The 27,592-nt window shown below is 43.4% G+C and overlaps 2 protein-coding genes across 12 annotated transcripts in view; one reads left to right on the forward strand and one right to left on the reverse strand.

Moving 5' to 3' along the window:
* ABCC10 (ATP binding cassette subfamily C member 10) overlaps positions 1–12,072 on the reverse strand; it is a 26,360-nt gene extending 14,288 nt beyond the window's left edge. The window contains exons 1-8 of one of the 8 annotated variants that reach the window (XM_079969462.1): positions 11,950–12,072; positions 7,322–7,529; positions 5,026–6,406; positions 4,120–4,347; positions 2,315–2,471; positions 1,505–1,644; positions 1,247–1,326; positions 544–715 (exon numbers count right to left, since the gene is read on the reverse strand). In XM_079969462.1, coding sequence (XP_079825588.1) covers positions 544–715; positions 1,247–1,326; positions 1,505–1,644; positions 2,315–2,471; positions 4,120–4,347; positions 5,026–6,406; positions 7,322–7,494 — 2,331 coding nt within the window. In that variant the 5' untranslated portion in view covers positions 7,495–7,529; positions 11,950–12,072. Of the gene's footprint in view, positions 1–543; positions 716–1,246; positions 1,327–1,504; positions 1,645–2,314; positions 2,472–4,119; positions 4,348–5,025; positions 6,407–7,321; positions 7,530–8,531; positions 8,838–9,793; positions 9,933–10,871; positions 10,982–11,555; positions 11,616–11,949 lie in introns of those variants that run through there. The other 7 variants (XM_079969461.1, XM_079969458.1, XM_079969463.1 and 4 more) reach the window with 7 other exon arrangements.
* The window catches only part of ZNF318 (zinc finger protein 318), a 24,735-nt gene continuing 8,848 nt past the window's right edge, over positions 11,706–27,592 (forward strand). For 2 of the 4 annotated variants that reach the window (XR_013836942.1, XM_079969417.1), the window contains exons 1-6: positions 11,707–12,148; positions 16,064–16,272; positions 21,889–22,492; positions 22,804–24,210; positions 25,201–25,300; positions 25,604–25,887. Coding sequence is in view for 3 of the 4 variants with exons in the window: in XM_079969417.1 (XP_079825543.1) it covers positions 11,939–12,148; positions 16,064–16,272; positions 21,889–22,492; positions 22,804–24,210; positions 25,201–25,300; positions 25,604–25,887 (2,814 nt within the window). In the remaining variant the exon portion in view is untranslated. Of the gene's footprint in view, positions 12,149–12,908; positions 12,927–16,063; positions 16,273–21,888; positions 22,493–22,803; positions 24,211–25,200; positions 25,301–25,603; positions 25,888–27,592 lie in introns of those variants that run through there. The other 2 variants (XM_079969418.1, XM_079969419.1) reach the window with 2 other exon arrangements.

Here is a 27,592-nt window from a genome sequence, read left to right on the forward strand (position 1 = left end):
AGTGAATATAAGAATACACCGAAAACAGAAGCTTACCCCTCAATATCGATGACTCCCAAAAGAAACATATAATTAATAACAGTACTTTGACCATAATTCCTAGGGAAGTCAGTTGCACTTAAGTCATTTGAAGCAATGGGCTAAGTTAATCATTTTAAATGGGGCTTTCACCAATTTTAGTGGAAAGTAAGCATGGTTAACTGTGTACAAAAAATCGTATTAAGAAAATGCAACACAAAATTCGAAAAGGAGGGCTCTTGGTAATGTTGTCAATTTGACTCGGTTCTGTTTACCATTGAAATAAGAAGCTAGGAAACAGCTCTGGAAGTCCACATTACTAAGACTCGCATTGCTGAGCTTTAGGTGGTCTTCTTCTCAATATATTCATTTTGAGACTACACAGTTCCATATCCAGCCTATTAAAAGCTCTTGCACTGTGCACTGGGAATTCCCAAGGGCAGCCATACATCCGATTGTTGAATGCACATAGAGCACCAATGGTCCCTAGGGAGCCAACCTATTTTTTTCTCATAGGACACTCACATTCAAGTCATCAGAGAGAGCACAGGCCTCAATGACTTCCTGGTAAAACCTGGCATCATATTCCTTCCCAAAGAGGATGTTTTCACGGATGCTGGTAAACTGGATCCAGGGCTCTTGCGTGGCCAAGCCAAATCCTTTTTCTAGATCCCAGACGTAAACTTGCTCACCTCGACTGTATGCATCCCAGAGATGGGCAGGAGAAACAGACAAAAGAAATAAGAAAAGAAAAAAGAGGAGAAATTTAAAGTTGCCATGAGAGTGGGTATGGAAAACAGGCCTTTCCAGTCATTAATTTCTATGAAGTTTGATGCTGGACCTCTGTGTGCTTAGGAGTTTTCTAATCCTTGTCATGATTAGGCTTGTGGTTACCTAATAGTGAGGAGGAAACACTTTGAATGGGCCCAGTGAATAGTGTTGGAGAAGAAGATATTGCAAGTATTGCTGAAGCTTAGAAATTGTGGAACTTGTTTGGGAGGCCTCTGATAATCCCATATGTAAGAGGAGGATATAAGTATAATGAACACATCAATACTAAAGAAAATCACTGCAAATAATCAGATTATTATTACCTTGTATGCCCTGGCAGTGAAACAGGTTTTGTGGCTACACTCTGGTGAGACCAGATTCAAATTAAGCCTTAAGTCTTGCAGGTGAAATCATGGGTTCTTAAGACACAAGAAGCAAAGCAGTATCAATTATTTACCTACTGAGTTCTCCAGTGATGGCTGCCAACAAAGAGCTTTTTCCACACCCAACTTTCCCAACGACTCCCACCAGTGTGCCCTGCAGAGGGAAAGAGACACCAGCTGTTTCGGAGTTTGTTCTGCAACCTTGCTGTAGCACTTCACAAACATTCATTCATTCAGGACACATTCTTGTTCTCTCTGCAGAATGGAAGTACAAAGACTCCCATATCACACGGCTGACCCAGTGGCCTGGACTGTTGCTCCTTGTTGCTCACCTTTGCCACCACCAGATTTTGAATAAAGAGCTGCAAACTTCCTCTGGGCATGTGGGATTCAGCATTTTCTTTGCTTGCTGGTGACCATGAAAAGTTGGTGTGGCGCATTTCCAGGACAGAAGATGGGTCAGAGGGGCAGTCTGCAATGGAAAAGCAGCAGCACAGCTATAGGTAAATAGGACAGGATTTAACAACGTTGTTACATGTGTGGAATGAGATCTACTCACACAATGGTACTCCCCCCCCGTGCGGCCCCTAAATCTGCTCTGGAGAGTTGGGGAGAAATCCAGAACAGGTTTAGCAGGTATGCAATTGGAGGAGAGGGGGGGAAAGTCCTGCTGTGTGAGTGGACCTAGCTCCTCACATGCACACCACACTCAGTGCTGTGGTGACTTCCACCCATATTCAAGAGGTACATTTGGGAATTATGAACTTTTGCAGGAAACTGTCTTGGATCATCAGCTGCCTCCTTAAGAGGGCTATGCAGATGATCCAAAATAAAGAAGGTATCCATCTTTCAATAAAACTTGCTTATTCCTTCACCTGCCCATGGGTTTCACAACCTTGGGTGTTGAGAGAAACCTTGAGTTGTTACCACTGGAGCTCCCTGGTGGAAGCAACAAGATGGGAACTCTGGATTAGCAAATGAGAGGAAACTGGCATCCGGAAAAAGAGCACTGCTATCAGGATACACTTGAACACCAAATTTTGTGGTTGAGTCTGTAGCCAAGCAGAATACCCAAAGGAACAAGCATCCACCTTGCACTTTTCACAACACCACCTGTCCTCCAGTTTCCCCAGTCACCATACCTCTGCTATAGAAAGCATCCAGATCCTGGTCTGTGAGCTCAAGGAAGTGCTGGACTCGATCCAGAGATACTTTGGCTTCTAAAATCCCATTCAGCACCCAGGGGAAATTATTGAGAGGTAGAATGAGCATCCCAACAAGTGCCAAAGCTGTAAAAACCTATGGGGGAGAGAGAAGATTTTCATGGGATGAAAAAGCTCAGAGGGTTGCCCAGCATGTATCTAGCCATTTAAGCAAAGAATTGAAGTATCCAAAGAGAGCCAGAGAAAAGCCATTTTATTAGTTGTGAACAGTGTGATGTGTGCTCAAATGTTCAAGGGTGTGTTTGAAGTGGACTTCCATTAGGGAGCATTATCTTGGAGTCTATGTCTGAGAAACATCAGCTCAGATTTAACCTTGCTGAGCAAGCTTTAATTCCTGAACTGTGATAGGAGCCAAGGCTACAAAAGACTAAGAGGAGGGTAGAGAGTCTGATATGGGAAGGAAGAAACCATCACTCTGTTGGTTTAGTATTTAATACTTTAATATTGTCTGCTTTCGTATAATGACTTTACTAAAGAGGATTTTTATATTTTTTCTAATAGTGGACAATTGCTTCTTTATTCATCTTGTCTTCTAACCGATTCTGCTTTTATCTACCGATATTTGTAATCAGGGACGCGGGTGGCGCTGTGGGTAAAACCTCAGTGCCTAGGACTTGCCGATTGTATGGTCGGCGGTTCGAATCCCTGCGGCGGGGTGAGCTCCCGTCTTTCAGTCCCAGCTCCTGCCCACCTAGCAGTTTGAAAGCACTCTTAAGTGCAAGTAGATAAATAGGTACCGCTTTATAGCGGGAAGGAAAAAGGCGTTTCCGTGTGCTGCGCTGGTGCTGGCTCGCCAGAGCAGCTTCATCACGCTGGCCATGTGACCCGGAAGTGTCTCCGGACAGCGCTGGCCCCCGGCCTCTTAAGTGAGATGGGCGCGCAACCCCAGAGTCGGACATGACTGGCCCGTACGGGCAGGGGTACCTTTACCTTTACCTTTCTTTGTAATAAAAGAGTAAAGCTTCAAAGACAATGAAACTTGTTTTGTCTAGGCAATGCTCTGTATAGAGTCTGTCTCACTTGTGAAGCCACTTACTTCTCACATTCCAGGGAAAGCTATCACTCAGGTAGGAGGTCCTTACTTCTGACACTAAAAGCAATTTTATTTCCCCCTTTTTATTGCTCTTCAATAACAGCAATGTTTAAAATTGCTGGAAGTTTGCCTGAGCGGTGATACCTTCTGAAGCCTTTGCATACACCATGACAGTTTATTCAACTGTTCATTTATTTATATAAAAGAAACAACCTTTCTATCCCATGACAGTGAACATTCATCACTAAAAAACAAAAAGAAACCCAATAAATGTAAAATGAACAATAAAACCAAAATAACTTAAAACAAACAAATAGCAGTGGAGGGGGAAATACAGAAAGCATGATGGAACAAAGTTGCCTTCAACGAGCTAATTGTTAGGAAAGATACAAATCTCCTGGGGTATCGCAATGGAAGATGCCCTTTTGTGCATCCCAACCAACTTCTTCTCTGACAGTGGCAAGACATACAAAAGGACCTTCCCAGTTGATGTCATTGGGTGGACAAGATCATATAGGATGACTGTTGTTTAAGTATCCTGGCCCCAACAGTGTAACACTTTAAAGGTAAATGACCAGTACTTTGAATTGAACCTGGAAATGAATGGGCAGCCAATGAAGCTGGAATAACATAAGGAGTCAGCTGCGTATCCCAGGTAGAGGGATCATCAAGGAATGGGCACAGCTCTTACCTTGGTAGCAGAGAGCTGGTGTCCAAGTAGAACATAAGTGATGAAGATGACAATGGAGACAACCACAGGCAATGCTGCCCAGAGGTAGACACACACAGCATCCAGGTATTTGATTGCTCGAAGGCTCTTCAACTCCTTGGCTCTGCAAGAATACACTCTACTGGCGAAATGCTGCTCCCAGGTGTAGAACTTGATCACTCGCATGCCACACAAGAACTCCGTCATCAGCTGCAGGTAAAGGGAGATGCAACACAACAATCAGTGGCATCTCTTTGTCACAAGCACAATGCCTTCTATTTCAGCTAGGGCCTAAGATAGCTATATGAGACACAGCACAGAATCAAAGTCATGTTCTCTCCTTGCTTGGTGATGTATCGGGGAAACAAAGTGCAACACAAATTCTGGGATGATCCATTTAAAGTACTGTAGCCAGAAACCCAAATTTCTTCAGTGAAACTGTATACAAAGGGAAACATCCCCTGAGGAGGGCTAGAGCACATGCAAGAGGTCACAGCTTCAACTCCTTGTATCTTGTTAAAGGACCTCTGACACCAGAGCTGGGTAAGATCTCTGCCTCAGACCTGGACATACCACTGCCCATTACAATGTGCAGTGGAAATGTGCTTGCTCTGGATTTCCTGCATCAAGGAAGACTAGGTGGCCTTCAAGGCTCTCATTTCATGGTAGGTCAGTTTCTGGAACTTGGTGACATATCGTCTCTTGGAATTGTGTGTGTGTTTGCTGGTTAACCTATACTGCTGGCTATTTATTTCCTGATAAATCATTGCAACATCCAGCTATTATTTCTGCTACTCAACATTTTTAACATGAATACCTAAATAAGTCAACAGCTTTAAGCCTAAATCACAAGCAGTATGGCAAGCCTTCAAATATCACATATCCCACCTTGACACGGTCATCTTTGTGCTTCAGCATTTCCTTGTTGTTTTCCATGATGCGATTGGCAACCACTTTATTGATGGGCACAAGAAGCAGAGCCAGAGCCAGGCCTCCCAGGAATGCTATGCCTACTTGCTGGTACAAGAGGTAGAGGGTGATGGCAAATTGGAAGGGAAGACTCCACAGCTCGTGGAAACTGAGGCAGAAATTGATCAAGCGGTCAGTGTCGGTGCTCATGAAGTTGACAATCTCGCCAGTGGTGAAGCCAGCCAGACTGCTGCCACTCACCCGGAGGGCTTTCTGGTAGATGGCAGAGATAACTGCAGTGCGCACCATAAGCATCATCTTGTTTATCTGGTAACTGAACTGGTTACGCAATAGGGCACCCAGTAAGGTACCAGCAAAGAGTCCCAGTGCATACATGATCCCATTGCTGAGAGGTTCTTGGCGTGACTCCATGAAACTGACCAGCAGGTTCAGAAGCAGGGGCCCAGAGAATGCCAAAAGGCTGCCAGCCAGTTTGAGCAGGGCCAGAGAGTAATAGCGTAGCCCAAAGGCAGCATGCAACACTGATAGGAGATGTACAGGCTTTTGGGTATCACAAGGATGTGCTGGAGATGAGAATTCGTCAGTTCTCACGTTACTTTTGGCAAATGATCTGTCCGTTGAAGATGTAGTCTCTTTATCCTCTTGGCTGAGAGCTGCTTTTTTCCGCCAGCAGGAGTAGAAGTGTTCACAGACTGCATTGGCCTGGAGCTGTCGAGGGAGCTGAAAGACATCCTGTGGCCGATTCAGCATCCACAGGTAGCCACGCTTCATCAGAGGGTTCATCCAAGCATAAGAGAAACACGAGAGCCAGCTCTCTCCATCCTCTGCCACTCCCTGCCAAGAAGGTGCGGGGATCCCTGAGTCTGTGACCAGGGGCTCTTGCTGCCAGGAATCATTGAGAGAGCAATAGTCTAGCCTGCTGGTTGTAGGAATGATATACCCAACTACATAGAGAAGCAGAGAAGCTAACTGAAGGCAGAGGATAGACAGTCGAAAAACGGTGTCAGGTTGAAGCTGCTGACCACCCATCTCAGTCTGGCAGCGCCACACCAAGGTTATAATAAGTGATGGGATTGGAAATAAGGCAAGGATTAGTAGGATGGTAGGGCCACGATTGAAGCTGTATGGAGACTTGTAGAGAGCAAGTAGTGCCAGGCTGTGAGTAAGCCATGCCAATGTGCCTGTGCCACTTGCTAATACTTCCAGGTACAAGGGGTCCAATTTCTGTCGCCAAATGGCTGCTGGAATTATGTCAAGGATGGACAAACCAGCAAAGATAAAGGACGCAGCAATTCTGCATTTCCACCCAGTTCTGTACACAGTCCGAGAACCTAAAGACCTAGTAAAGACAGAGGAGCAAGTGTTATGAAATGATCTTATCCATTTTTCTGATGCCCTCTCACTATTTATTCATCATTCTTGGAAGTCTGCACGCCTCGTTGCCTGGCCTCTCAAGCATCATTCAGTACACAAGAATTGCTACACTGATTCAGGCAAAATAATTGTGCTGTCCGACACACTATTCGCAATTATTTTTTCATTAGAAGAAAAAAAGATTCAACCCTCTGAACATACACATTTACAATTATTCCTGTGACAACAATTAAACGACTCTGTATGGTCTATCTTATGTATGTTTCAGTGGGACTAACTCTTTGGTTGTTACTTTAATTGCCTCGTTAGTCAGAAAACCAAGTAAGTTTCTGACTACATAAAGAGGGTGCCAAGGAGGGTGATAATTTCACTATATATATATCATGGCTCAGGAATGTCCCATCACTTTAATTTTAACAGTCCCCCCCCCAAAAAAAATGGACGCGGGTGGCGCTGTGGGTAAATCCTCAGCACCTAGGGCTTGCCGATCGCATGGTCAGCGGTTCGAATCCCCGCGGCGGGGTGAGCTCCCGTCTGCGGTCCCAGCTCCTGCCCACCTAGCAGTTCGAAAGCACTCTTAAGTGCAAGTAGATAAATAGGTACCGCTTTATAGCGGGAAGGTAAACGGCGTTTCCATGTGCTGTGCTGGTGCCAGCTCACCAGAGCAGCTTCGTCACGCTGGCCACGTGACCCGGAAGTGTCTTCAGACAGCGCTGGCCCCCGGCCTCTTAAGTGAGATGGGCGCACAACCCCAGAGTCAGACACGACAGGCCCGTACGGGCAGGGGTACCTTTACCTTACCTTACCCCTCAAAAAAACCCCACTGAGCTTAGGCACACAATATACATATTTGTATGAATAAGCCAGATGTTGCTCACACCTCTCACTATACCTTGGTGTTCCTATGTAGCAGGCACTTATTACAGCAAGGACCATGTGAGGTATAGTGTTCAAAATCAGCTGGTTAAAACAGTGCCCGACATTGCTGTGGACCCAGACAGGGAGTGGATTTACGGGACTGGTCCCACACAGATTGGCTAGGATCTCCTCCATCCTCTGTCAGCAACAAGTACAACGGTCAAGAGTTTCTAAAGGAAAAGACAGGGAAACAATGAATGAAGCATAAAAAAGAAGTAATTTATGCCACAACCTGAACATTCTTGCAATGAAGAATAAAACCCTTTTACCACTATATTTCCTTCTCTTCTTTGTACAAGCACTGCAAAATGAGATACACACATTAATTCCACCTACCATTTTTCCAGCTGTCGGAAAAAGTAATAAAATTCATAATTAATCTCATAAAATACAAAATCTTGTACGCTGGCACTTTTGAGAGGGAGACCTTCTGCTAAAGTTTCCAACATGACTGGTGATGGTAAAGAGGTATCCAGGTCTAACCTGCATAAAAATCCCCCCATCCCAGGATGCAGGAGTGGTGGCTGTAGTCAGTCCTTTGAGAGAAATGCATTTTCACAGAATCTTCTCCATTACTGCAGGTTTCATTGAAACTGTCAATGAGTACTGAAATGAGGTGGTGGTGATTTGCCAACACTTCAGATCTTTTCAGGGCAGGTCCATACAAGGGCAGGATCCTAAATGCAATCAATTGTTTTACAAACCAAACAGCCAAGTAGATGTTTCTCCTTTAAGACCTAAGGCTTCCAAAGTGCTGCTTCTTCATACAAGCACTAACCTCCATCCTCTATCAAAGTCAAAGCCATGTTGCCTATCCACCCCCATTATTATTATGTGGGTTCTCCAGTTTTCAGTGAATGGCTGGGAGTGAGAAAGCAGAAGGAAGGTCCTCTTTTTCCTTTCCACTCTGCAAACAAACACAAACTACGGATTTCCTACCCCTCGCCTCCTCCCAGGCTTTCCTCAGATCGCACAGATCTTTCTGGTGCTACTTTAAAATGAAGAGAACCGAACAGCAACTGTCTGCAGGGCAGCCAGGCAAGAACAGCTGAGTTTCTTTTCAGATTTTTTTAAGGATGGGGGAAATCCTTAAAAGGAGGCAGGGCGCCTCCGATTGAGGGCAACCTCGTGTGAACGATGCCTAGAAATCATGGCCTCGGCCTCAAACTCACGGTAAAGCCCGGTGTGAAGGAAGGCTTTCGCCTTCGCACGACGACTTAGCATGGACAGATGGATAATGACATGAAGGCTTGGAGTTTATCGTTACCGTGTGTTCTGAAACGTGACCATAAAATTTCCGTTGCACGTTGCAAATGCCTTTTCCTCCGTAGGAGCAACGGAGCAGTGCAAAAGAGCCTCCAGGGAGCTGTGGGTGCACATAGGAGAGGCGGAAGCCTACTCTACGAAGCAGAGCGAGCGGGTGGGAGAAGCCGAGTGGCTCCGCTCAGCCTCCTCTCCGGCGCTCTCCTCCAGTCGGTCCCCAGCCTCACGGAGGCTTCGGTCGACCTACCCAGAGACGGGATAGTTCAACCCACCGAAGCCCTTTCTTTCCCAGGCAGTACCTTGACTCAGCGGCAGAACCGGAACTCCAAAGCCGGCTCCTTCCATATGAGCAAATAAATAAATAAATACAACGCTGAGCTTCCTGGTTATTTTTGCCACTGTGTTTTGCTTTGCCTTTTCATACCTCGGAAACGTGAAAGTGAGAGTTGCTAAATAGGAAACAATAGGGGAATCCGGGATTGTATCACAGCTGTGCTTTCCCGTCTCTCCCCTCGCCAACTGAGCAAACTAAAGTAGAAGCGAAAGCAAGGAATAACCCAAGTGGGATCTGCAACGACACCAACACGTGTGCGTATTGTGTTAGGCTGGTTTTAAAATTTAAGCAGGAGCGGGGAGGCTGGGATTTATTGTGCTCGTACTGCGGGTTGCCTGCTGTTAAATCCTCCTAGTGCAAGGTCGAGTGGCCGAGAGTGATCTATAGCAGTTTTGCAATACAGTACCTTATTGTCTCATTGTTGCAAGTGAGGAAACGGGCAGAGTGTGGCTTACAGCAACCATGTTATGTAGACCAAGGCTGTATCCAACTTTATACGTTTTGCTCAGAGGAAACCCACTGAAATTAATGTGCCTGCTCATTTCAACGGGTCTAGTTTGAGTGTAACTAACGTTGGATGCAACGTTTGTTATCCTCGGACTCGGGAGGTATTTCATAGACAGCTTTGAGAACTTATCACCTGTTGGCAAAATGCAACGTCAGGGATGCAATCGTCCGCCGAGCAGAGAGATAGGAGAGCAACGACATCACAATAAACGTTACAGGTATTTCATGTGAACTCGCCCGCGCCGGTGTTCTATATCAGCTGCAATGCTCCACACAATTGTATGGAAAACAGAATGCAGAACAGAAAAAGACAACCCATTCAAAACATACCTCGCGTTAAAGCAAATGTCAGTTGAGTGGTCACTTACATCGCCCCCATCAAACCCCAGCCCAGTTTGACCTGCGCTTCCCTGAATGAGGAGGCTGTTTTCATTGTAAAATGAAAGCCCCGCCCCCTCCAAAAACAGGAAGCCACAGGTATGTTGCTCTATACCTTTTTTCGTCTATGGGCATTTCGTTCCCCTGCTGCAACCAACTTACTTTCCCTCTAGCGTCCTCTAGAGGGTGGGAGGGTGTCTCGGCATGTTGGCAGGGCGAGCAGAAGCTGGCAGCGGGTGAACTAATCGCGTTGCTGGTTATGTAATGTTGAGATCCTTTCCCATAGTTTGACTTTACAACCTTCTGGGCTGGGCAGAGGGAGTCCACCAACCATCCCACCCACCCCTCCAGGGCAGTGGATCATGAGAGTTAGAGTGTACACAAAATTATTGAAATAGAGCAGAACATAAATCACAGCTCTAGTGTTCGGCAGCACCACAAAAAAATATATATATTGATCCAAGGCAAGAATCCTCATGATTTTTACATCTATTGACAACAAAGCCACCAAATCACAGAACATATGTGTGAGGTAGTCTATGATTTGATGGTGGTTTTGAGGGGGTCCTTTGTAAGTACTATGATGATCCATACGGATCTCTTTTATAACTTGGCTTCTGTTTCAAAAATCCCCAAAGGCAAAATGTCAAGTAGGGTTCAGAGACAGGGACAAAGGAAGCTGCCTGATACCTATTCAGACCATTGGTCAGTTAACTTAGTATGTACTATCAACACTGACAGGCAATGACTTTCCAGAATTTCAGACAGAACACCTTCCCAGCTCTACCTCAAGATTCCCAGGATTGCATGCAAAATGCTACAGCTCTGGCAGCCCATGGGCCAAATTTGCTTAGTTGGTGGGTATTATCTGCCTGCCATCCCAGAGGCTAAAGGTGATGCAGCAAAGTAGACAACAAATCAGTTGGCTGGTAAAACTTGCCTGTCATTCCTCACTGCCTTCTAATTCCTGATAAAAAGACCAGAAGACCTCTCAACTGAAAATTCAACACAAAAAGTAATTGACACTTACCTAAAATCTTCACTGCATTTTAATGATATATAGTAACCTCCAAACAGGTGGTTAAACACTACTAGAGATTCGCCATTTACCAATGACTTCCTATGTAAGTGTCCTTAGCCTTTGAATTATGGTAACTCCCTTCACATTCGACTTTGTTCTGCCTTATCTTGTTTTCGCGATATTACTGAAGATAAGGATAAATTTTATGATCAAACTTTCTCTGTGACCAATGGTATTCTTAAGAATGTTTATTCAGAAGTATTTTGTTTATTTACTCAAAAACATCTATGCCCTTAACTGCCCATGAATGGTCCCCAAAGCAGCTTGCATACGATATTAAAACAATTCAAGAAAACACAAAACTAAAACCAGCAACGAGAACAGCATCACCATGAACAACAGTTAAAAACTGATCAGAAATCATTCACTAGAATTGAATCCATGCATCTAAATTCATATCCTGAATGAAGCGCGTCACAGGCATGCATTCAACAGGTGACGCTTCCCCTCCGCACGTTGCTAACAGGTAAACCTCCTTAGTTTACTAAACTTTTTCCAGCAGACATATTAAGCTCAGAGGACGTTGACGGGGGAGATTTAGCGCACACATGGGAGGCGGAGATTGGACCTAATAAGGCGGGCAGCCTAATAACACTGCAGTTTACACTGGGGACCGCCTCCCGTTGCGCTTACCTTCCTCCCTATCACGTGACTCAGGGCCCGGGCCCGCCCCCCGCCATTTCGTCCGTCCGTGAGCCGTTCGCAGGGCTCGCTGATGGTCTCGCGACGCATCTCCCCCCCCAACCCCGCCTCTTCCCTCGGCCTCGCACGCGGCACGTGACCGCTATTTCCCTATCCGCCATTTTGTCGGGGCAGCCCGAGGAAGCTTTTTGTAACCTCAGGCTCTTGCGTTTGCGTCCGGTGCGCGCGCGCATGCACGAATGGAGCGTGCTGAGGGAGGATGGTCAGCAGGAGGAGCAAGGAGGAGCGGCCTCGGCGAGGAGTGAGGGCGGGCGGCCTCCGGGGCTCCTTGAGCCGCCGCCGCCGCCGCCACTACTACCACCGCCGGCAGCGCCATGTACCGTACCAGTAGCGTGTCTTCCTCCAGCCGGTCCAAAGAGAGCAGTAGCTCGGGCTCGCGCAGTTCCCGCTCCGGTGCCTCCGGTTCGACGCGGGGCCGGAGCCCGCGCCGCTCACGCTCGCCTTCCCCGCGAGGCCGCCGGTACCGTTCGCCGTCCAGCAGCCGCTCTTCTCGCCGCTCGCCGTCCCCGCGCCGCAGTAGTCGGGTACGGTCTCCGTCCGTGGGGAGCCGGAGCCGAGCCGGCTCAGAGCAGGCTTGCCCGGCATAGCGACCTAAGGACCGGGCCTTGGGAATATTAGTCCGCCCTCCCCTTTATCCCCCCTCCTCACGGCCATGGTAACGGCTCCCTGCCTGGCTGCTCGCTTGCTCGCCTGAGCCATACACCGAAGTGGTGACAAACGGAGGATATATCCCCTTTGGTCTCTTCCTGTCGTCACCTTTCCTGCAGGTTTCAGGAAAGGCGACCCTTCCCTTCGCGCTCCCGAAGTGCACAAAGACCTCTCACATCGCTGGGCCAGGGCCTTAGCAACCTCTTGCATCCCCCCAACAGTTGTACCTGCAAGCACAGTTTTGGTTAGGGGAGGACTAACACAAAGGCATAGTTGTTCAGCCAAAGTTGGCGGGCTCCCCCCCCCCCCAAAAAAAAGTCACGGAGGACGCAAGCCTATACACACTTACTTGGGAGTAATTTAATTTAGTAAGACGTCTCAGTAAGTTTAGAGCTGGCCTAAGAGGTTGCCTAAGGTGGAGGAGCAAGTGGTACACCTGCCCTCCGTTTATGGTTCATAAGGCTGGTTCAGTGATTTTGGTATCCAAGGCTGGTTCAGTGATTTTGGAACATGAGACAGAAAATCCAGAAAAACCTCTTCCACCCCCCTTGCTGGCAGTAGGAAGATAATAACAATAACAGACTACTACAAATTCACTGCCCTTCCATTACCCTTTAAAGCAGTTGCCTACGGTGCACTCTTCATTTCCTAATGGTAGGGTTGCCCAACATGTTTTGGGGAATTTATTTTCAGGTTCTTTGGTCATTATTCTTTCTTAGAAAAGCAGAGAATGCTTGTGGGTTGTGGGAGCTTAGTTCTTTGTGGATTGAATAGGAAGGTAGGACCATGCTAAGTTTGAAACTAAACATAGTATAAGTACTTGAAATATATTTCGGGAGAAATCAGTAGGGTTAATAAACAGGCTAGGTCATACAGCAAATGGCTAAAGTAACCTGTCCTTTGGAAAATAATAATTGTGTCCATTTTCACAGGTGTATATGGGAATAGGTAAGATAAACAAAAATAAAATAAATGGAGCAATATTTATACAGGAATGAAAAGTAGTTAAGCAGTTGTCCATATACGAGGCTGCAACATAAATTACCTAACTAGGAAATAAGTCCCACTACACATAGTGGAGTCATTCTGAGTAAATACGCACATAATGACACTGGTTGCAATTGTAATTGTTTTGGTTCCCAAAGTACTTCACTTCTCTTTTGGCCTTTGATTTTCAGAAATTCTGCTAGTTTGAAAATCATTTCAGCTAAGCATCTGAGGAACAGTTTCTTAGATGGGGATATTGAAATTAAATAGATTATTTAGGAAGTATAAATATTTCATAATTGATTTTTAATGTTCTGATTGTTTATAGGTATGAAACCCAAATAAATTTTAAATACATATGTCTATTAGCCTTTGGCTTACCTCACAATTCATCATCTTTTAATTTCTGCTCTACTGCTTTGCAGTTGTAACCTTAGAAGAGTTTTAGTATATTTGTTTTGATTTATAATTTTCCTATGCTTGTTGGGGATAGCGGAATATAACACAATCTTAAGCATATTGACTCAAAAATAAGTCTCTTTATATTCAATTGGATTTGATTTCTGATAACTGTGTTTAGGATTGCTGTTAGACAAATTAAGTTTATATAATAAAAACTTTTAATACGCCATCTCTTAAAGCAGTACTAGAAAATACTTATGCCCTTACTGAGGGAAATAAATCAGTTATGTGGGCAGACATCAAGAGTGATTTTTTTTTTTAGCCTAGCACACAATTTCTTGGAAATTAGAGGTGGCAGTCTCCAGTGTTTTTCAAACTTGGATCCCCAGCTGTTGTTGAACTACGACTCCCATCATTCCTGACCACTGGTCCTGCTAACTTAAGGTGATGGGAGTTGTAGTCCAACAACAGCTGGGGACTCAGGTTTGAGGAAAAACTGCTGTAAACAGTGTGGGGCCAAATCCTTTCCCATCATTATAGATAAAAAGCATTTAATGGTAGGGTAGCACTTTTTTTTTTTTAAAACCCATGGGCCACATACACATTTAACCAGAACTCCAGGGACCTCATGCCAGTGGTGGATGTGGCCCCCCCATGCTTCCATGCCCACACTCACATGTGCACACAGGGCACAGGCCCTTGGCCCTTAGCTGTTCCCCAAGTTGGCCCTCACATTCCCCAGCCCAGCAGGGACCTCCCTGTTCATCAAGTTATCAGACTGATGGCTGGGCAGGGACTGATTGGATTGCCATCAGGGCACTAGACTGTGTGTGGTTTTTTTGTTTACTTCACCCACCCCAATGTTATGTCTCTCTTATTTGCTCACAAAATTGGTAGGTTCTTTAGAGGGCCAGGGAAATGGTTTGGGAGGCTTCAGGCCAGGGGTTAGCTACCTGTGCTCTAAGGAAAATAGTGCTGGGGGCACAGCACTGATGTAATATGTAGATCAAGAAAACTGAACAGAATTGTGAGGACCTTTCATTAAAGCTCCTAGAGTATGAGTAATAACCTGCTACTGGTCCTTTTTGATCTTCTGGCTTAGAATGAGCAGAGCTGCTTGTGATCAGCCCAACCAACTGAACAGGAGCTTTCCCCAAATATTCAGTGGCATTAAAAAATAGTGAAATTGACTCAGGCCATGTATAAAGTACAATACTCAGGCAAGAGTCCTGGAAATTAATAGTACTTTTTAAAAGATTTTCCTGAAAATCCAGACTGCTGACTTGCTGCCCAGTGTTCTGAAAAGGAAAGGTTGAAAACTTGTGATAGCTGGGGAGTTGAAACCCAACTTAAAAGTGAACAGTAGCCTACTTGAGAGGGGCATAAGTCACTTCCAGGTTAGATAAAGGAGCCCCAAACTGCAATTATGGTTTTATTTCTGCTCATGGCATAAGTGATACATGGGTGGAGTTTATAAAACTACCAATATAAAATTGTATATTTATAAACATGAATTCACCGGTAGTCATGTACTGTGGCAAAGCAGTTACATGAGTTTTCTGGATAATTTTGAATCAGACTTTTTCAGTGCCTTAAATTGATTGGGATTGGATTTAGTTTATTTGAATTACAGTGGTACCTCCGGTTGTGCATGGGATCCGTTCCGGAGTTCTGGTCAGATCCTGAGAAATTTGCAGCTGGAGGTGCCTGTTCTGCACACGGTGCGGTAGAGCGCTTCTGCGCATGCACGTGACAAAACCTGGAAAAATACTTCCGGGTTTGCCGCGTGCGTAACCCGAAGGATACACAACCAGAGGTGTATGCAGCCAGAGGTACCACTGTATTTGGTTTTTGGATTTTAATTAAGCCTTGTTTATACATGCATGCTTGAGCACACAAATCTGCAAATCAGTAGTTCTCATGTGAGAGAGAAGATGCTTTCCAGAGACAGTCATCTAACTCAAAAAATGTTGAAACTTTGAAATGCTCCAAATTTAACTCTATTCTTTCCATCCATTTTATTACTAATTAATTTTATGAAACAATATATTCCAATAAAGTGAGAATATTCTGTGGAAACAAACATCACTGGGGATATTTTCTGCCCTACATCACTGGCTGCAATTTTTCTTAATGGTAAAGTTGTCAATCTAGTTTCATTGCCTACACATGTGTTCACAGATGCCTTCAGTGCAGATGAGTGCAAGTTTGACATGCATTGTCTGATTTAAGTTGGCGTTGACACTTTAAATTGCTTGATTTCACAGTGGTTTTGGCTTATTCCTTTAATTTGATTAGTTTTCATTTCAAAGCAACAAAGGTGATGTCAAAGCAGCTTACAACAATAACATAATCTATCCTAATAATTAGCATGATGGAACTGTATTTTTCTCCAATTGCAGAGACGTTCCACAGGCCGGCGCTCACGTTCCCCGGGCCGGCACTCACGTTCCCCAGGCCGGCATTCTCCAAGTCGACATTCTGAGTCTTCAGTGGAACAGAATTTACGGATCACAGTTGGCAATGACCGTTACGGCATTGACACACCTGAGAGAAAGAGAATATCTGATAGACTAGGCTCACCAGTTGATAGTCTGAGTGATTTGGACAGGTATGCCTCTGAAGAATAGCCTTTCAGAATTACACCTTTTAGTTCTCGTGTCATAGGTGATGTAAATGATCACCAACTTGCTGTGAGATGGTATGGAAATTGTATGGAAATTGTGAGATGGTATGGAAATTGTATTGGATGGAATATATCAAGAATCTCACAGAGATGTTTTGCTTTCTTCACTTTTATGTCGTATTGGTACTCCCAAGTAGTTGCCAAAACCCGGTGGTAGCTCTTAAACTAAAATTGTGCAGTAAGATATATAAAAGGATGTCACATAGAGGATGTCAAATATATAAAAGGATGTCACATAGAGGAGGGAGAAAGGTTGTTTTCTGCTGCTCCAGAGAAGCGGACACGGAGCAATGGCTCCAAACTACAAGAAAGAAGATTCCACCTAAACATTAGGAAGAACTTCCTGACAGTAAGAGCTTGTTTGACAGTGGAATTTGCTGCCAAGGAGTGTGGTGGAGTCTCCTTCTTTGGAGGTCTTTAAGCAGAGGCTTGACAACCATATGTCAGGAGTGCTGTGATGGTGTTTCCTGCTTGGCAGGGGGTTGGACTCGATGGCCCTTGTGGTCTCTTCCAACTCTATGATTCTATGATTCTATGATTCTATGATTCTAAGATTAGATTCTGAAGAACTAAATGCATACAAGTACAGGAATAATATGAATGTATGCTTGTTGTAATTTTAACCATGTTGTTGATGGTGATGGAATATATTATAAATGCCCATAAATTAGAAAGGGAGAAAGTTGAAGATAAAAAAATAAATAAATTAGGAAGTTAAACAGCTAGTTGGCTGAAGGCAACATAAGATTCTCACTAGATCAACACTCTTGAGTTTTTATGAGAATTTATTTCAGTGGTGAACTACTGTGGATAAAGTTTTTATGTGTCTCAGTTGCTGGTAACAGCGGACTGTCCTTTATAGCTGAATTGCTAACAATCTCAAAAAACATTTTGATAGACTATTTAACCATTGCTTAAATTGGTGAAATTCTGAAATTAACACATTTGTCCTATGTACCATTGCTGCTGATCTTACTTCAGTTAGCGTGCCATATCTATATCAGTTCTGTGATACTATGATTGCAGTGATCCATTTTGTACAGGCTTGTATTTTGTAGTCAAGTTTGGTAAACTTATACTGCAAGCCTATTAGAAGTAAATCCCATTGAGTTCACTGGGCTTACTTCTAGGTAACTGTCTCAGGTTCCAGCTACTGTTTAACCTATATCATCTTAAAAGCAAATTATGAAGTATAAACTAGGCTTAAAATTAAGTGAATAGGTGTCAATTTACAGCTTGCATTTGGTCCCAAACAATCCTTTTTGCAGTTTGTGTTCTCTTGTTAGAATCTTGTGAAGCATAATTTATTTTTATTTTTTAATTAGCTCATTTGACTGGAGGGGTACATTTAAATTTTGTTCTTCCCTGCTGTATGGTAGTAGCAGTGCTGGTAAAGTTTTACTTTATTCCCAGTATATATAAATAAATAAGAGAGCATCTTTTATGAAATCTGATGAATACTCTTTAGCCTTCTTGTCATGCTGGCTTTTGTGAAGGCAGACCGAAGGCATGCTGGCTTTTGTGAAGGCAGTGGAAAATGACTAATTATTTTACTTGGATATAAGGGAGGAATCATTTAGAGACAGTTAACGTATAATGTCATCCTTCAGAGAAGTTCACAACAACGTTGACTGCAGTGACAGGAAATAAAGTTGCTTTGATCCAGGAATTGTAAATAAGCTTTGGAGAAGGAGTGGACCATTTATAGTTTAGTGAGATTGTAATCATAAGAAATTGCTGGGTGCTTGTTCACATGTAGTGCTATATAGGATGGGTGGGTCATTTATTTATGCGCTTCTTCTATATGTAGGACACGTAGTGTGAATTGTGGCCTGTTGGTGTATGTTTGTAACAAGTGTGTTTCATTCAGTCTGCACTCTTCACACCAAAACATCACTTTAGCAGGGCCTAGTTGGTATGAATATTTAGTAAACACCCAGGACAAGCTTCCAGAATACCACTCTTGCAGAATGTAAACAATATTGCCCACAGTGGATAACAATAGATTTAAAACTGTGTTCCTCTGCTAGCATCAATAGTAGTATTACAAGAGGTTTTGAAAATACCGTATTTTTTCACTCCATAAGACACACCTAGTTCTTAGAGGGGGAATGCAAGAAAAAAAATATTCTTTAAAGGGAGTGCTGAGCAGAGCCTGTATGCATCCCAGGCTCTGCTCAGCGCTCCCTTTCATGAGCCGCATGGAGTGTGTGGAGGCTTTCCCCCGAAAACAGGCTGTCAGTGACAGGCTCCCCTTCTCCCTCCTAGGAGAAAAGCCCCCAAGAGCTGCAAACACGCTCCACACGGCTCTTTAAAGGTAGTGCTGAGCAGAGCCTGTATGCATCCCAGGCTCTGTTCAGCGCTCCGTTTCACGAGCTGCGTGGAGTGTGTGTGTGGCGCTTGCAGGCTGTCCTTCTCCCACCTCATAGAGCCGCACTCCCTTTAAAGAGCCGCGCCTAGCGTGTGTGCAGGTCTTGGGGGCTTTTCCCCCGAGGACGGGGAAGGGTAAGTGACAGGCTGCCCTTCTCCCTCCTTGGGAAAAAGCCCGCAAGAGCCGCACTCCCTTTAAAGAGCGCGCGGAGCGTGTGTGCAGCTCTTGGGGGCGTTTCCCGCCTGCATTCACTCCATAAGACACACACACATTTCCCATTACTTTTTAGGAGGGGAAAAGTGTGTCTTATGGAGCAAAAAATATGGTATGTCTGCATCTGAGGAGTGTGGTGCATGCAGATAATTTCACACAACCTTTTCTGAAGAAGAATGGTGGGAGATGGGCAAAAAAGTACAAAGCTAGTTTTTAATCATTTTTCCTTAATTGAAATCATGAGTTTTTTAATTGTTCAATCGACAGTACTACTTATTTTTTTCTGCTCATTTTATCTTTAGTGGACTCTAATCTAAGAGGTTAGCAATAACAGCAAATACGGAACTGAAATATTTACTTTCTGAAAATGAATTGAAGTTTAAGAGAGAATTAAGCACCCATTTAGTAAACTTACTAATTAGTGCTTCTTGTGGGAATTACTATTTCTAGGATGAAACTGCTTTCATTTTCTTTATTTTTCTGATATTTCTTGTGAAACAGAGGAGTTTTTGAGACATAAAAAGCAACAGCAAAGTCATAAAACAAGGATGGCACAAGTTGGGCCTGTAGTTGAGTGCCCATGCTTCGGGTGCTAGTTGTCTGTACTTGTTTTCAGGATTTTCCTTCTGTCCATGCCCCTCAACAGTGAGTTGGTATTTGTTGTCTACAGCAGGGACAACCAACTCCCAAGAGACTGCGATCTACTCACAGAAAAAAAATATGGCAGTGATCTACCCCCTTTTTGGGGTGTTCAGGTGTCATTTTTTTAATGGAGGAAAGTCGAAGTTGTTAAACTTTTTTTAGAGGGGCAGGTCTGAAATGTTGAGCTTTCTTTTGGGGGAAAAGTCACTCACCAAAAGATTGATCAGGAAACAAAATGCCTCACGGGGAGGACAGGGCAAGGGGCCAGGGTCAGGTTCTATTTTTATAATGAATGATTTTAGAGTGTTATGTTGTGTTGTACTGTTTTATTGTTGTTAGCCGCCTTGACCTCGGCTTCGGCTGGGGAGGGCGGGATATAAATAAAATTTATTATTATTATTTTCCCCCCACAAAGGAAAAATTGACCATGATTGACTCAAGTCTCCCGGGGATCGACCAGTTGATCACGGTCGACCGGTTGGACATCCCTGATCTACTGGATATACTCAATTGTTATTTGGATTCTTTTGCCTTAAGTCTTTTGTGTATTTCTACAAATCTTGGGGTCTTCCTGAGCCTGCTGACAATTGTCTCGTGTGCATCAGTGCTGCTCTTTTGACTAAGTAAATTTCTATGCTGGAGAACTGAATTCACCATTTGTATATAGGATACTTGCACTGTCCATTGTTTGTAGCTAGTTCAGAGTGACAACTTAATCTTGGTAACAAACATAATTTTGATTGAATCTCTCTTCCAATTGATATCCTGATCCTATGGACTTATTTTAGGTGTAATTGGGTCTTAAGTGGCTTAAGTGCTATAGCTAAACCAGAGCACTGTGTTTGATAACTGAGTTCATCAGTTGAGTCCCATTTGCCATTATCTACCTTATTCTCCTGGGAACCAACTACCTTTTGGTTGCAGATATACACAATAGATTGTGAAAAACCTTAGAATGTAATTCTGTATTATTTGCTCCTGTCAAAGTGGCATTGCTGTCCTGTATTGCAGTTCATATTTGAGGTTGGGACACTTTGGTCTGATTATTTGAGCAGTTTGTGTGATGAGCTGCTCATAATGTCAGACCACAAGAAATCAGCAAAACCACATTTCACTGTTCATTCACAAATTACATTACATGCATATATTATATAAACTTCACTGTTTTTCTTGAAAAATCTTTGAGCTGTTAAGGCCAGTGATATTTTGTCTTCTAAATGCTGGGTGCATTGGGGGGGGGCATCTCAGAAAGCAGGTTTTGAAAATACTAGCAGGGGAAATGCTTATGTTTTCTTCTATAATATTGTTGCTGATGATGGAGGAATCATAATAGCCATGGTGTAAAAATACTTCTAAGTAATGTTAGGTTGCTCACTTCTCCTATTTTCATCCTGATGAAGTTATTGCTTCCCTGGATGGTCAGTCAGACATAAGAATGAATGAATTTTAATGTATGTAGTCCAAACTAAAATAAAACAATTAAGGTGTATATGTATTTTGGAAATAATCTTACAAAAATTACTAGCCTGCAGGGCAAAGGAGGAACAGAACACTGTGTTTCTGTGCTGGGCCAAGAGGAGGAGGCTTTCCTCCTCTGGCAGCCTCTGGGTTTCTCTGTTGGGCTCAGAAGTAGCAGAACGCTCTGTCTCTCCTCTGCCAACCTACTCACTCACCTGCATGCAGCCCGTTGTTGCCTGTGGCTGCTAGGCTAATGCTTAAAAGCTGTACAGTGGTACCTCACAAGACGAATGCCTCGCAAGACGAAAAACGCGCAAGACGAAAGAGTTTTCCGTTTTTTGACTCGTTCCGCAAGACGAATTTCCCTATGGGCTTGCGAAACGTCTTGCGAGTTCTTGCGAGTTCTTGCGAGTTTGTTTCCTTTTTCTTAAAGCCGCTAAGCTGTTAATAGCCGCTAAGCCGCTAATAGCCGCTAAGCCGCTAATAGCCGTGCTTCGCAAGACGAAAAAACCGCAAGACGAAGAGACTCGCGGAACGGATTAATTTCATCTTGCGAGGCACCACTGTATAAAATAAAGATACTTGGTTGGATCCAGAGTTCTGTGGGCAAAATTTCACTCATGGAACAAGGTGCTCTCAGGTCTTGGCTCTCCCACTCTGTTTATGTTGCATGTCTCATGGTCATAAATATCAAGACCTCTAAAATGAGTGGTGAAGGTATTGCTTAATATGCAGCATCTCCAGAACCAGCCATCTTAGCTTCAAAGCATGAATCATGCATTTTACGCCTCTCTGAGTTCAGGGGATGCTGTTCCAAGTTGCTGACTTTGTTGTAACTTATGTGCCTCTCTTATCAGGGATGACTTGGCCGATGGTCCAATATTTAGCAGAGGCCTTTCACGTCCTCGAAGCCTTGAGCGATATCCCTCCTGTGAGGAAAATGCTTCTAGTCCTTTCAGTATGAGACATAATGAGGACTCTCACAGTAGGGATGTTTTCCTCCACCAATCAGACTACAACATGAACTATGACCATCTACAGGCTCTCCCAAGGGAAACTGATAGGGATGGTGTACTACTTAGGAAGTCCTCGTATTCATCAGAGGATAGAGGGCGAGAGCCCAAACGTCCTCGATATGACCGAGACAACAGACTAATTGATATGAGCATAGAGCCTCAGGGTTTCCTGCCAGGGACACGAAACTATCGTAAGCGAAGTCCTAGTAGGAGCCCAAGCCCACCATATCTGGATTTCCGTGAGCTTGAAAGTGCTAGGAGAAAAAGAGAAGAGGAGCTGAGCAGAAATTTGAGTCGAGAATTGCCTGGACATGGTTATATGATCCCTGACAGGAGCAACCCACTGCAGTCTTCTGAACCTCGGTATCTCTATAGACCGGATGAAGCACCAGCAATGCCCAAAAAGTCCATTTTGAAGAAACGCGTGGAGGATTCTTCTGTGCAGGTTTGGCCTACATTCTTTTCTCTCCTTACTAAACTGTCAGTTACACTTTGCTGCTTTTTAGTAAATCTTATTTTACTTAATTGCGAAGCAATCTTATTTTACAATACCCAGGTCACCCTTGCTGTTGTGGAATCTTAAATGCCAAAATAACAGCATATTTAGGAACTGCTGTGTCTCTTTCACACCTTCCTACGGTTGACTGTTACTGTTCTAAACCACTGGCTACGATCCTGGTGTATCAAAGTTTTGTCTGTTTTATTGGTTATCACTGAATGTATTCACAAATGACAATTATTTCTTTTTTCTTTTAGCCTGAAGTCTTTTCCAGCAGTTCTGCCTCTCTCAAAGAGCCTCCCCTTATTACAGATCATCCTCCTTCGCAGAAGCGTAGCAGCATTGCTCCTTTTTCATCTGAGGTGGAGAATTTCCTTAAACAGTTCAACAAAAGTGCAGTTTCAGAATCTACAAATAAAGAGTCTCAAGGGAGTGTGCATAATTGGAAACTAAATTCTGGCCAACAGCAAAACACTTCCCCCTTCGAACAGAATTTCAGCAGTTTTTGGAAACAGAAAGACTATCATGAGTCCATATCAGAGCCTGAAGACCGGCACAATGACTTCTTACTTCCTCATGAAAGAGCCAGCCAGGATGGGAGTGGCTTTTCACGCATTCTTGGTATGATGGCAGATTCTACCAGTGCTCAGGAAAAGAGAAGGCGTGGCTTTCCTGACATTGAGGATGAAGAGAAGTTTCTTTATGGCGATGATGAAGATGACACTAGCATTAATTCCCCTGCTACTCTAAAGCCAACACTTAGTGTTGTTAAAGAACCTGAAAGCCTGAAAGAAAGTTCTCCTCCTGCTAATCCCTCTGTAAAACCTGGAAAATCCAGACCAGAGTATGAGAAAATTCATGACTTGCTCAAAACTATTGGTCTTGACATTGGGGTAACTGAAATTGGTAAGCTTGCTGCCCGCACTCAGGAACGACTCCATGGGAAGAAAGCATCTCGTTCTCCTGATCGTCATTCAATAACGTCTCATAAATTGGAATCTAGGGAGAGGCGTCGTAGTCGTAGTGACACTCATTCTCCAGAATCAAGGCAGCATCACTCTCTCTCTCCCTCTGGTTCTTTCCCGCCATCTAAAGATATACCCTCTATTTCAAATTCTGAGCACACAGAAAGCATAACTGTAGGGCAAAATAATCCCACTCCCATACCAGAACAGTCTGTTCCCCCAATATCTCTAATGCCGTCGGCTCCACCTCTTCCTAATTTGTCTTCTACTTCCACTTCGGTTTCCCGGTATAGAGTTTCTCGCTTTTCACCATTCACTGCAACTCAACTGCCGCAAAACTATCCATCTCCCACAATGCCCCCTCCTGGTTATGATGCATATGGACACTATATGGCATATGCAGCATCTGGCTGGCCCATGTATGCTGCTCCTCAGCAGGCTGACCCCACACTTTCAGATGTACATGGGCTTGTCACACTGACAGTACCACCAAATCCCACGCGACCCAACCTCCGAGTTATTGAGACGGTTTCCACAGGCAAAGGGACTCCCGATACCAAGAGAGATGACTCTGTGCTTGTACAAATCCCTAGTGCTACGACTTACTCAAAATTATCCCCTCAGTTTTCTCAGCCTTTTCTTAAAAGTGCTAAAGAAAGAATATCCGATGAAAGAAATCGGGCTTCTCAGAAGCTAAAGGTGAGTATTTTTAATGATGTTGATAATTTTGTTTCTTACAACACACAATCTAAAGGCATAAGAATGCTGAGTATCTGTGTTTATTTTTCAATCTTGATTGCTGTTTTTGGAATAGAATGTGCCTCCAGTGTTTAAAAATATTTGACTGTTCAATTAATCTGTGGCAGGAGATGCCTTATAAACACTTGAAACAAGGACACATCTTATTACTGAGTTGAGTTTCTTAGTGTGTTTCAAGTAGCATTTAAAATTCTTGAAACAAAGTGAAACAGATTACAGTCCTGTGAAATATCCCAAATTAGCAAGGTTCTCATAAAAATCTCTTTTAGGTTTTCTTTTTATATTCAGTTGCATTTGTGCATTTGGTGTCTTCATTTAGGAGTGAAGAGAAACATTTACTAAATAATAAGATTCTAGAATGGTAACTAGTACAAGACTAAATTCACCAGGAAAACAGGCAAATATTTCCAAAAATGGATGCTTAAATATTATTACATTGCAGTAGATTGTGGCTACGTTCCAACAGAGTTAGTATGTGCTGCAGCCCATTGATTTCAGTGGGCTTAAGCATGCTTAATTTTAATTAAACATCCAGTTGTGTCCCTCCTTTGACAGAGCATTCTTTCAGACTGGAGGCTTCTGTGAGCAGGAAGGGGTGTGTATGATTTTTTTAAATAACATTTTCCATCTGCAGCCCCTTCACTCATTTCAGAGAACTTCCTCTGTAGTTGAGAGAAAAGCAAAAGTTACTTAATTATTAAACTTTTATTTTGATTGAAAAATCAACATAGATACAGCATAGAATAAATGAGCTGCAACCTCTGAGCAGAGATGCATTTGCATCAGATACTAATCCTCAAGGATACTTTAACATGATTATTGGAATTTCTCAAATTCAAGAAAAAGCAGTGGGAGTCATCCCAGTGTTTCTTTGACTGGTCGATGAAAGAGGGTATTTTTATATCTTTGTTTCCTTCATTAACTTTCTAGGTAATGGAGGAAAGAGAGAAGTTGAGGTCTGAACAGGAAGCACGACAAAAGAAACTGCACTATCTCAGGACTGAATTAGAACGACTTTTAAAACAGCAAGGTACTGTTTTCTCTCATTTTATGCCTCATTTTTCCCTGTGATGCTCTATAGTGGTGATACCAAGTGTAGGATTATTTTTACTTCTACTAATTTAGGCACCCCTAAATATTATCCTAAACAGGAATTAATTATTGTGAATCCTGTATTGATTATTGCCAGTTCTGCATTCAGTAATGTGGACATAACTTTCTGGCATTTGGGCCTAACAGAATGGTGTGGGTCACATTTAAGTACACAAAATAATTTTGCATGTGTTAACATGATTTTCTTATGCTTCCTACTCCACTACTTTGACCGACTCAGGGGAGATGCTGCGGAAGAAACGTAGGGAGAAGGATGGACACAAAGACCCTTTGCTAATAGAAGTGAACAAACTACAGGAGAACATCATGAACGAGATTTCTCAGCTGAAGTTACATGCAGAGGCTGCAGAGAAGAAACAATCTGAGCTTGACAAAGTAGCTCAGATCCTGGGTATTAATATATTTGAGAAGTCCCGGAAGCAGTCTTCAGAAAATAAGGACTCATCAGAAAAAAACAAGTCAGAAAATGCAAAAGGTCAGGAGAGAACTTCCAACTCAGTCAAGGTAAAATTCTAAGTGCTGATTCTAACTGATGTTCTCACTTTTGGTAAAAACAGGGTGTTTGGAAGAATTTCTTGCCACCCGCTTCTTACATATTAAGTTCAAACTTTGTTAAGCTGTCACTTGTGTTTGACATAATTTTTATTTATTATTAGTATCCTGACTTTGGGGGTCACACATTCTTACCATGTTACTTAAAAGTAACATTAAATTCGTAAAAAATACAATAAACAATATCAACAAAAATAATAATAATCAAGATCCTTCCCACAGGGAAGTTGGTGATAGAAAGGCCTAAGACAGGGAGGTAATAGTCTTTCCTGAATCCTTTCCACTGGTCCAGGAGTGGAGGGAATGATTTTAAGAGGAGGCTGGTGTTAGAATAATCTGATGACATTCTGCAGAGTAGGAAAAAACCAGAATGTTTATGCACAACAGTTATCAAGTAGTTTCTGAAGGACCATGAATGTTGATTATTTCATGGAGCTTGTAATTTTAATTTCAAATAGCTTTCTGTGTGGTCCAGTTTTGAAAAACTTACATAAATTGAATTAATAGAAATTGCTAAAAACACAACACCCATAATATAATGTTGATTTTTTTTTCTCCCCTTCAGCCTGAGGAAGTGCATAAAGAGAGAAGTCTATGTGGTGCTGAATATGATTCATTCCTGTTTTTTTCTGTCTTAAATAATGCTATGATTATCTTTTGACTTGCTATGATTACCTTTTGACTTGAAATCTACCTCAGGCAGATTTTTCATGCTCCTGCAATAGCCTTCATTTTCTTTAATAAACATTTTAAAAAGGGAAGAAATCATTGTGGCATTTTCTGGTTTGATGTAAAGAATCTGATAATTATTCTGGAAGGAGACAACATGCATGTTTTTTCTTGTCGATCACAAGTGTGGAGTTACACAGTCTTTGCAAAAATGACAGAAAAAACCCCAAGAAAATTTAGTGGGAATGCAATTCTAATTTGGGTTGCCTTCCAAAACAGCCTGCTTGCATCAGGATGGATTTTCCCTTCTGCTACTCATTAACTTGGAAACTATGAGAGAAATTTCCTAGCTCTTCTGAAAGTGAAACACTATGGAAAACACTGGATATGTGATCTCCTTAAGTCTGCTTTGCCGACCAGACCCTGTTTGTAGGCTTCCCATAGACAGGATGCTAGACTAGATGGGCCATTGGTTTGATCACAGCATATCTGCTCTTAAAAAGGTAAAGGTACCCCTGCCTATACGGGCCAGTCTTGACAGACTCTGGGGTTGTGCGCCCATCTCACTTAAGAGGCCGGGGGCCAGCGCTGTCCGGAGACACTTCCGGGTCACGTGGCCAGCGTGACATCGCTGCTCTGGCCAGAGCCAGAGCCAGAGCCGCACACGGAAACGCCGTTTACCTTCCCGCTGGTAAGCGGTCCCTATTTATCTACTTGCACCCGGAGGTGCTTTCAAACTGCTAGGTTGGCAGGCGCTGGGACCGAGCAGCGGGAGCGCACCCCGCCGCAGGGATTCGAACCGCCGACCTTTCGATCGGCAAGCCCTAGGCGCTGAGGCTTTTACCCACAGCGCCACCTGCGTCCCATATCTGCTCTTACAATCATGTAAAAACTAATCAGTTTCTAGAGCTCACAGCGCATTATTTGTGGGAGCAAGCAGATCTGTGAAAGAGGAGGGGGATGTCTATATAATGCCAAAACATTCTTT

Source organism: Podarcis cretensis (assembly GCF_951804945.1).
Source record: "Podarcis cretensis genome assembly, chromosome: 3".
Classification (NCBI taxonomy): Eukaryota; Metazoa; Chordata; class Lepidosauria; order Squamata; family Lacertidae; genus Podarcis; species Podarcis cretensis.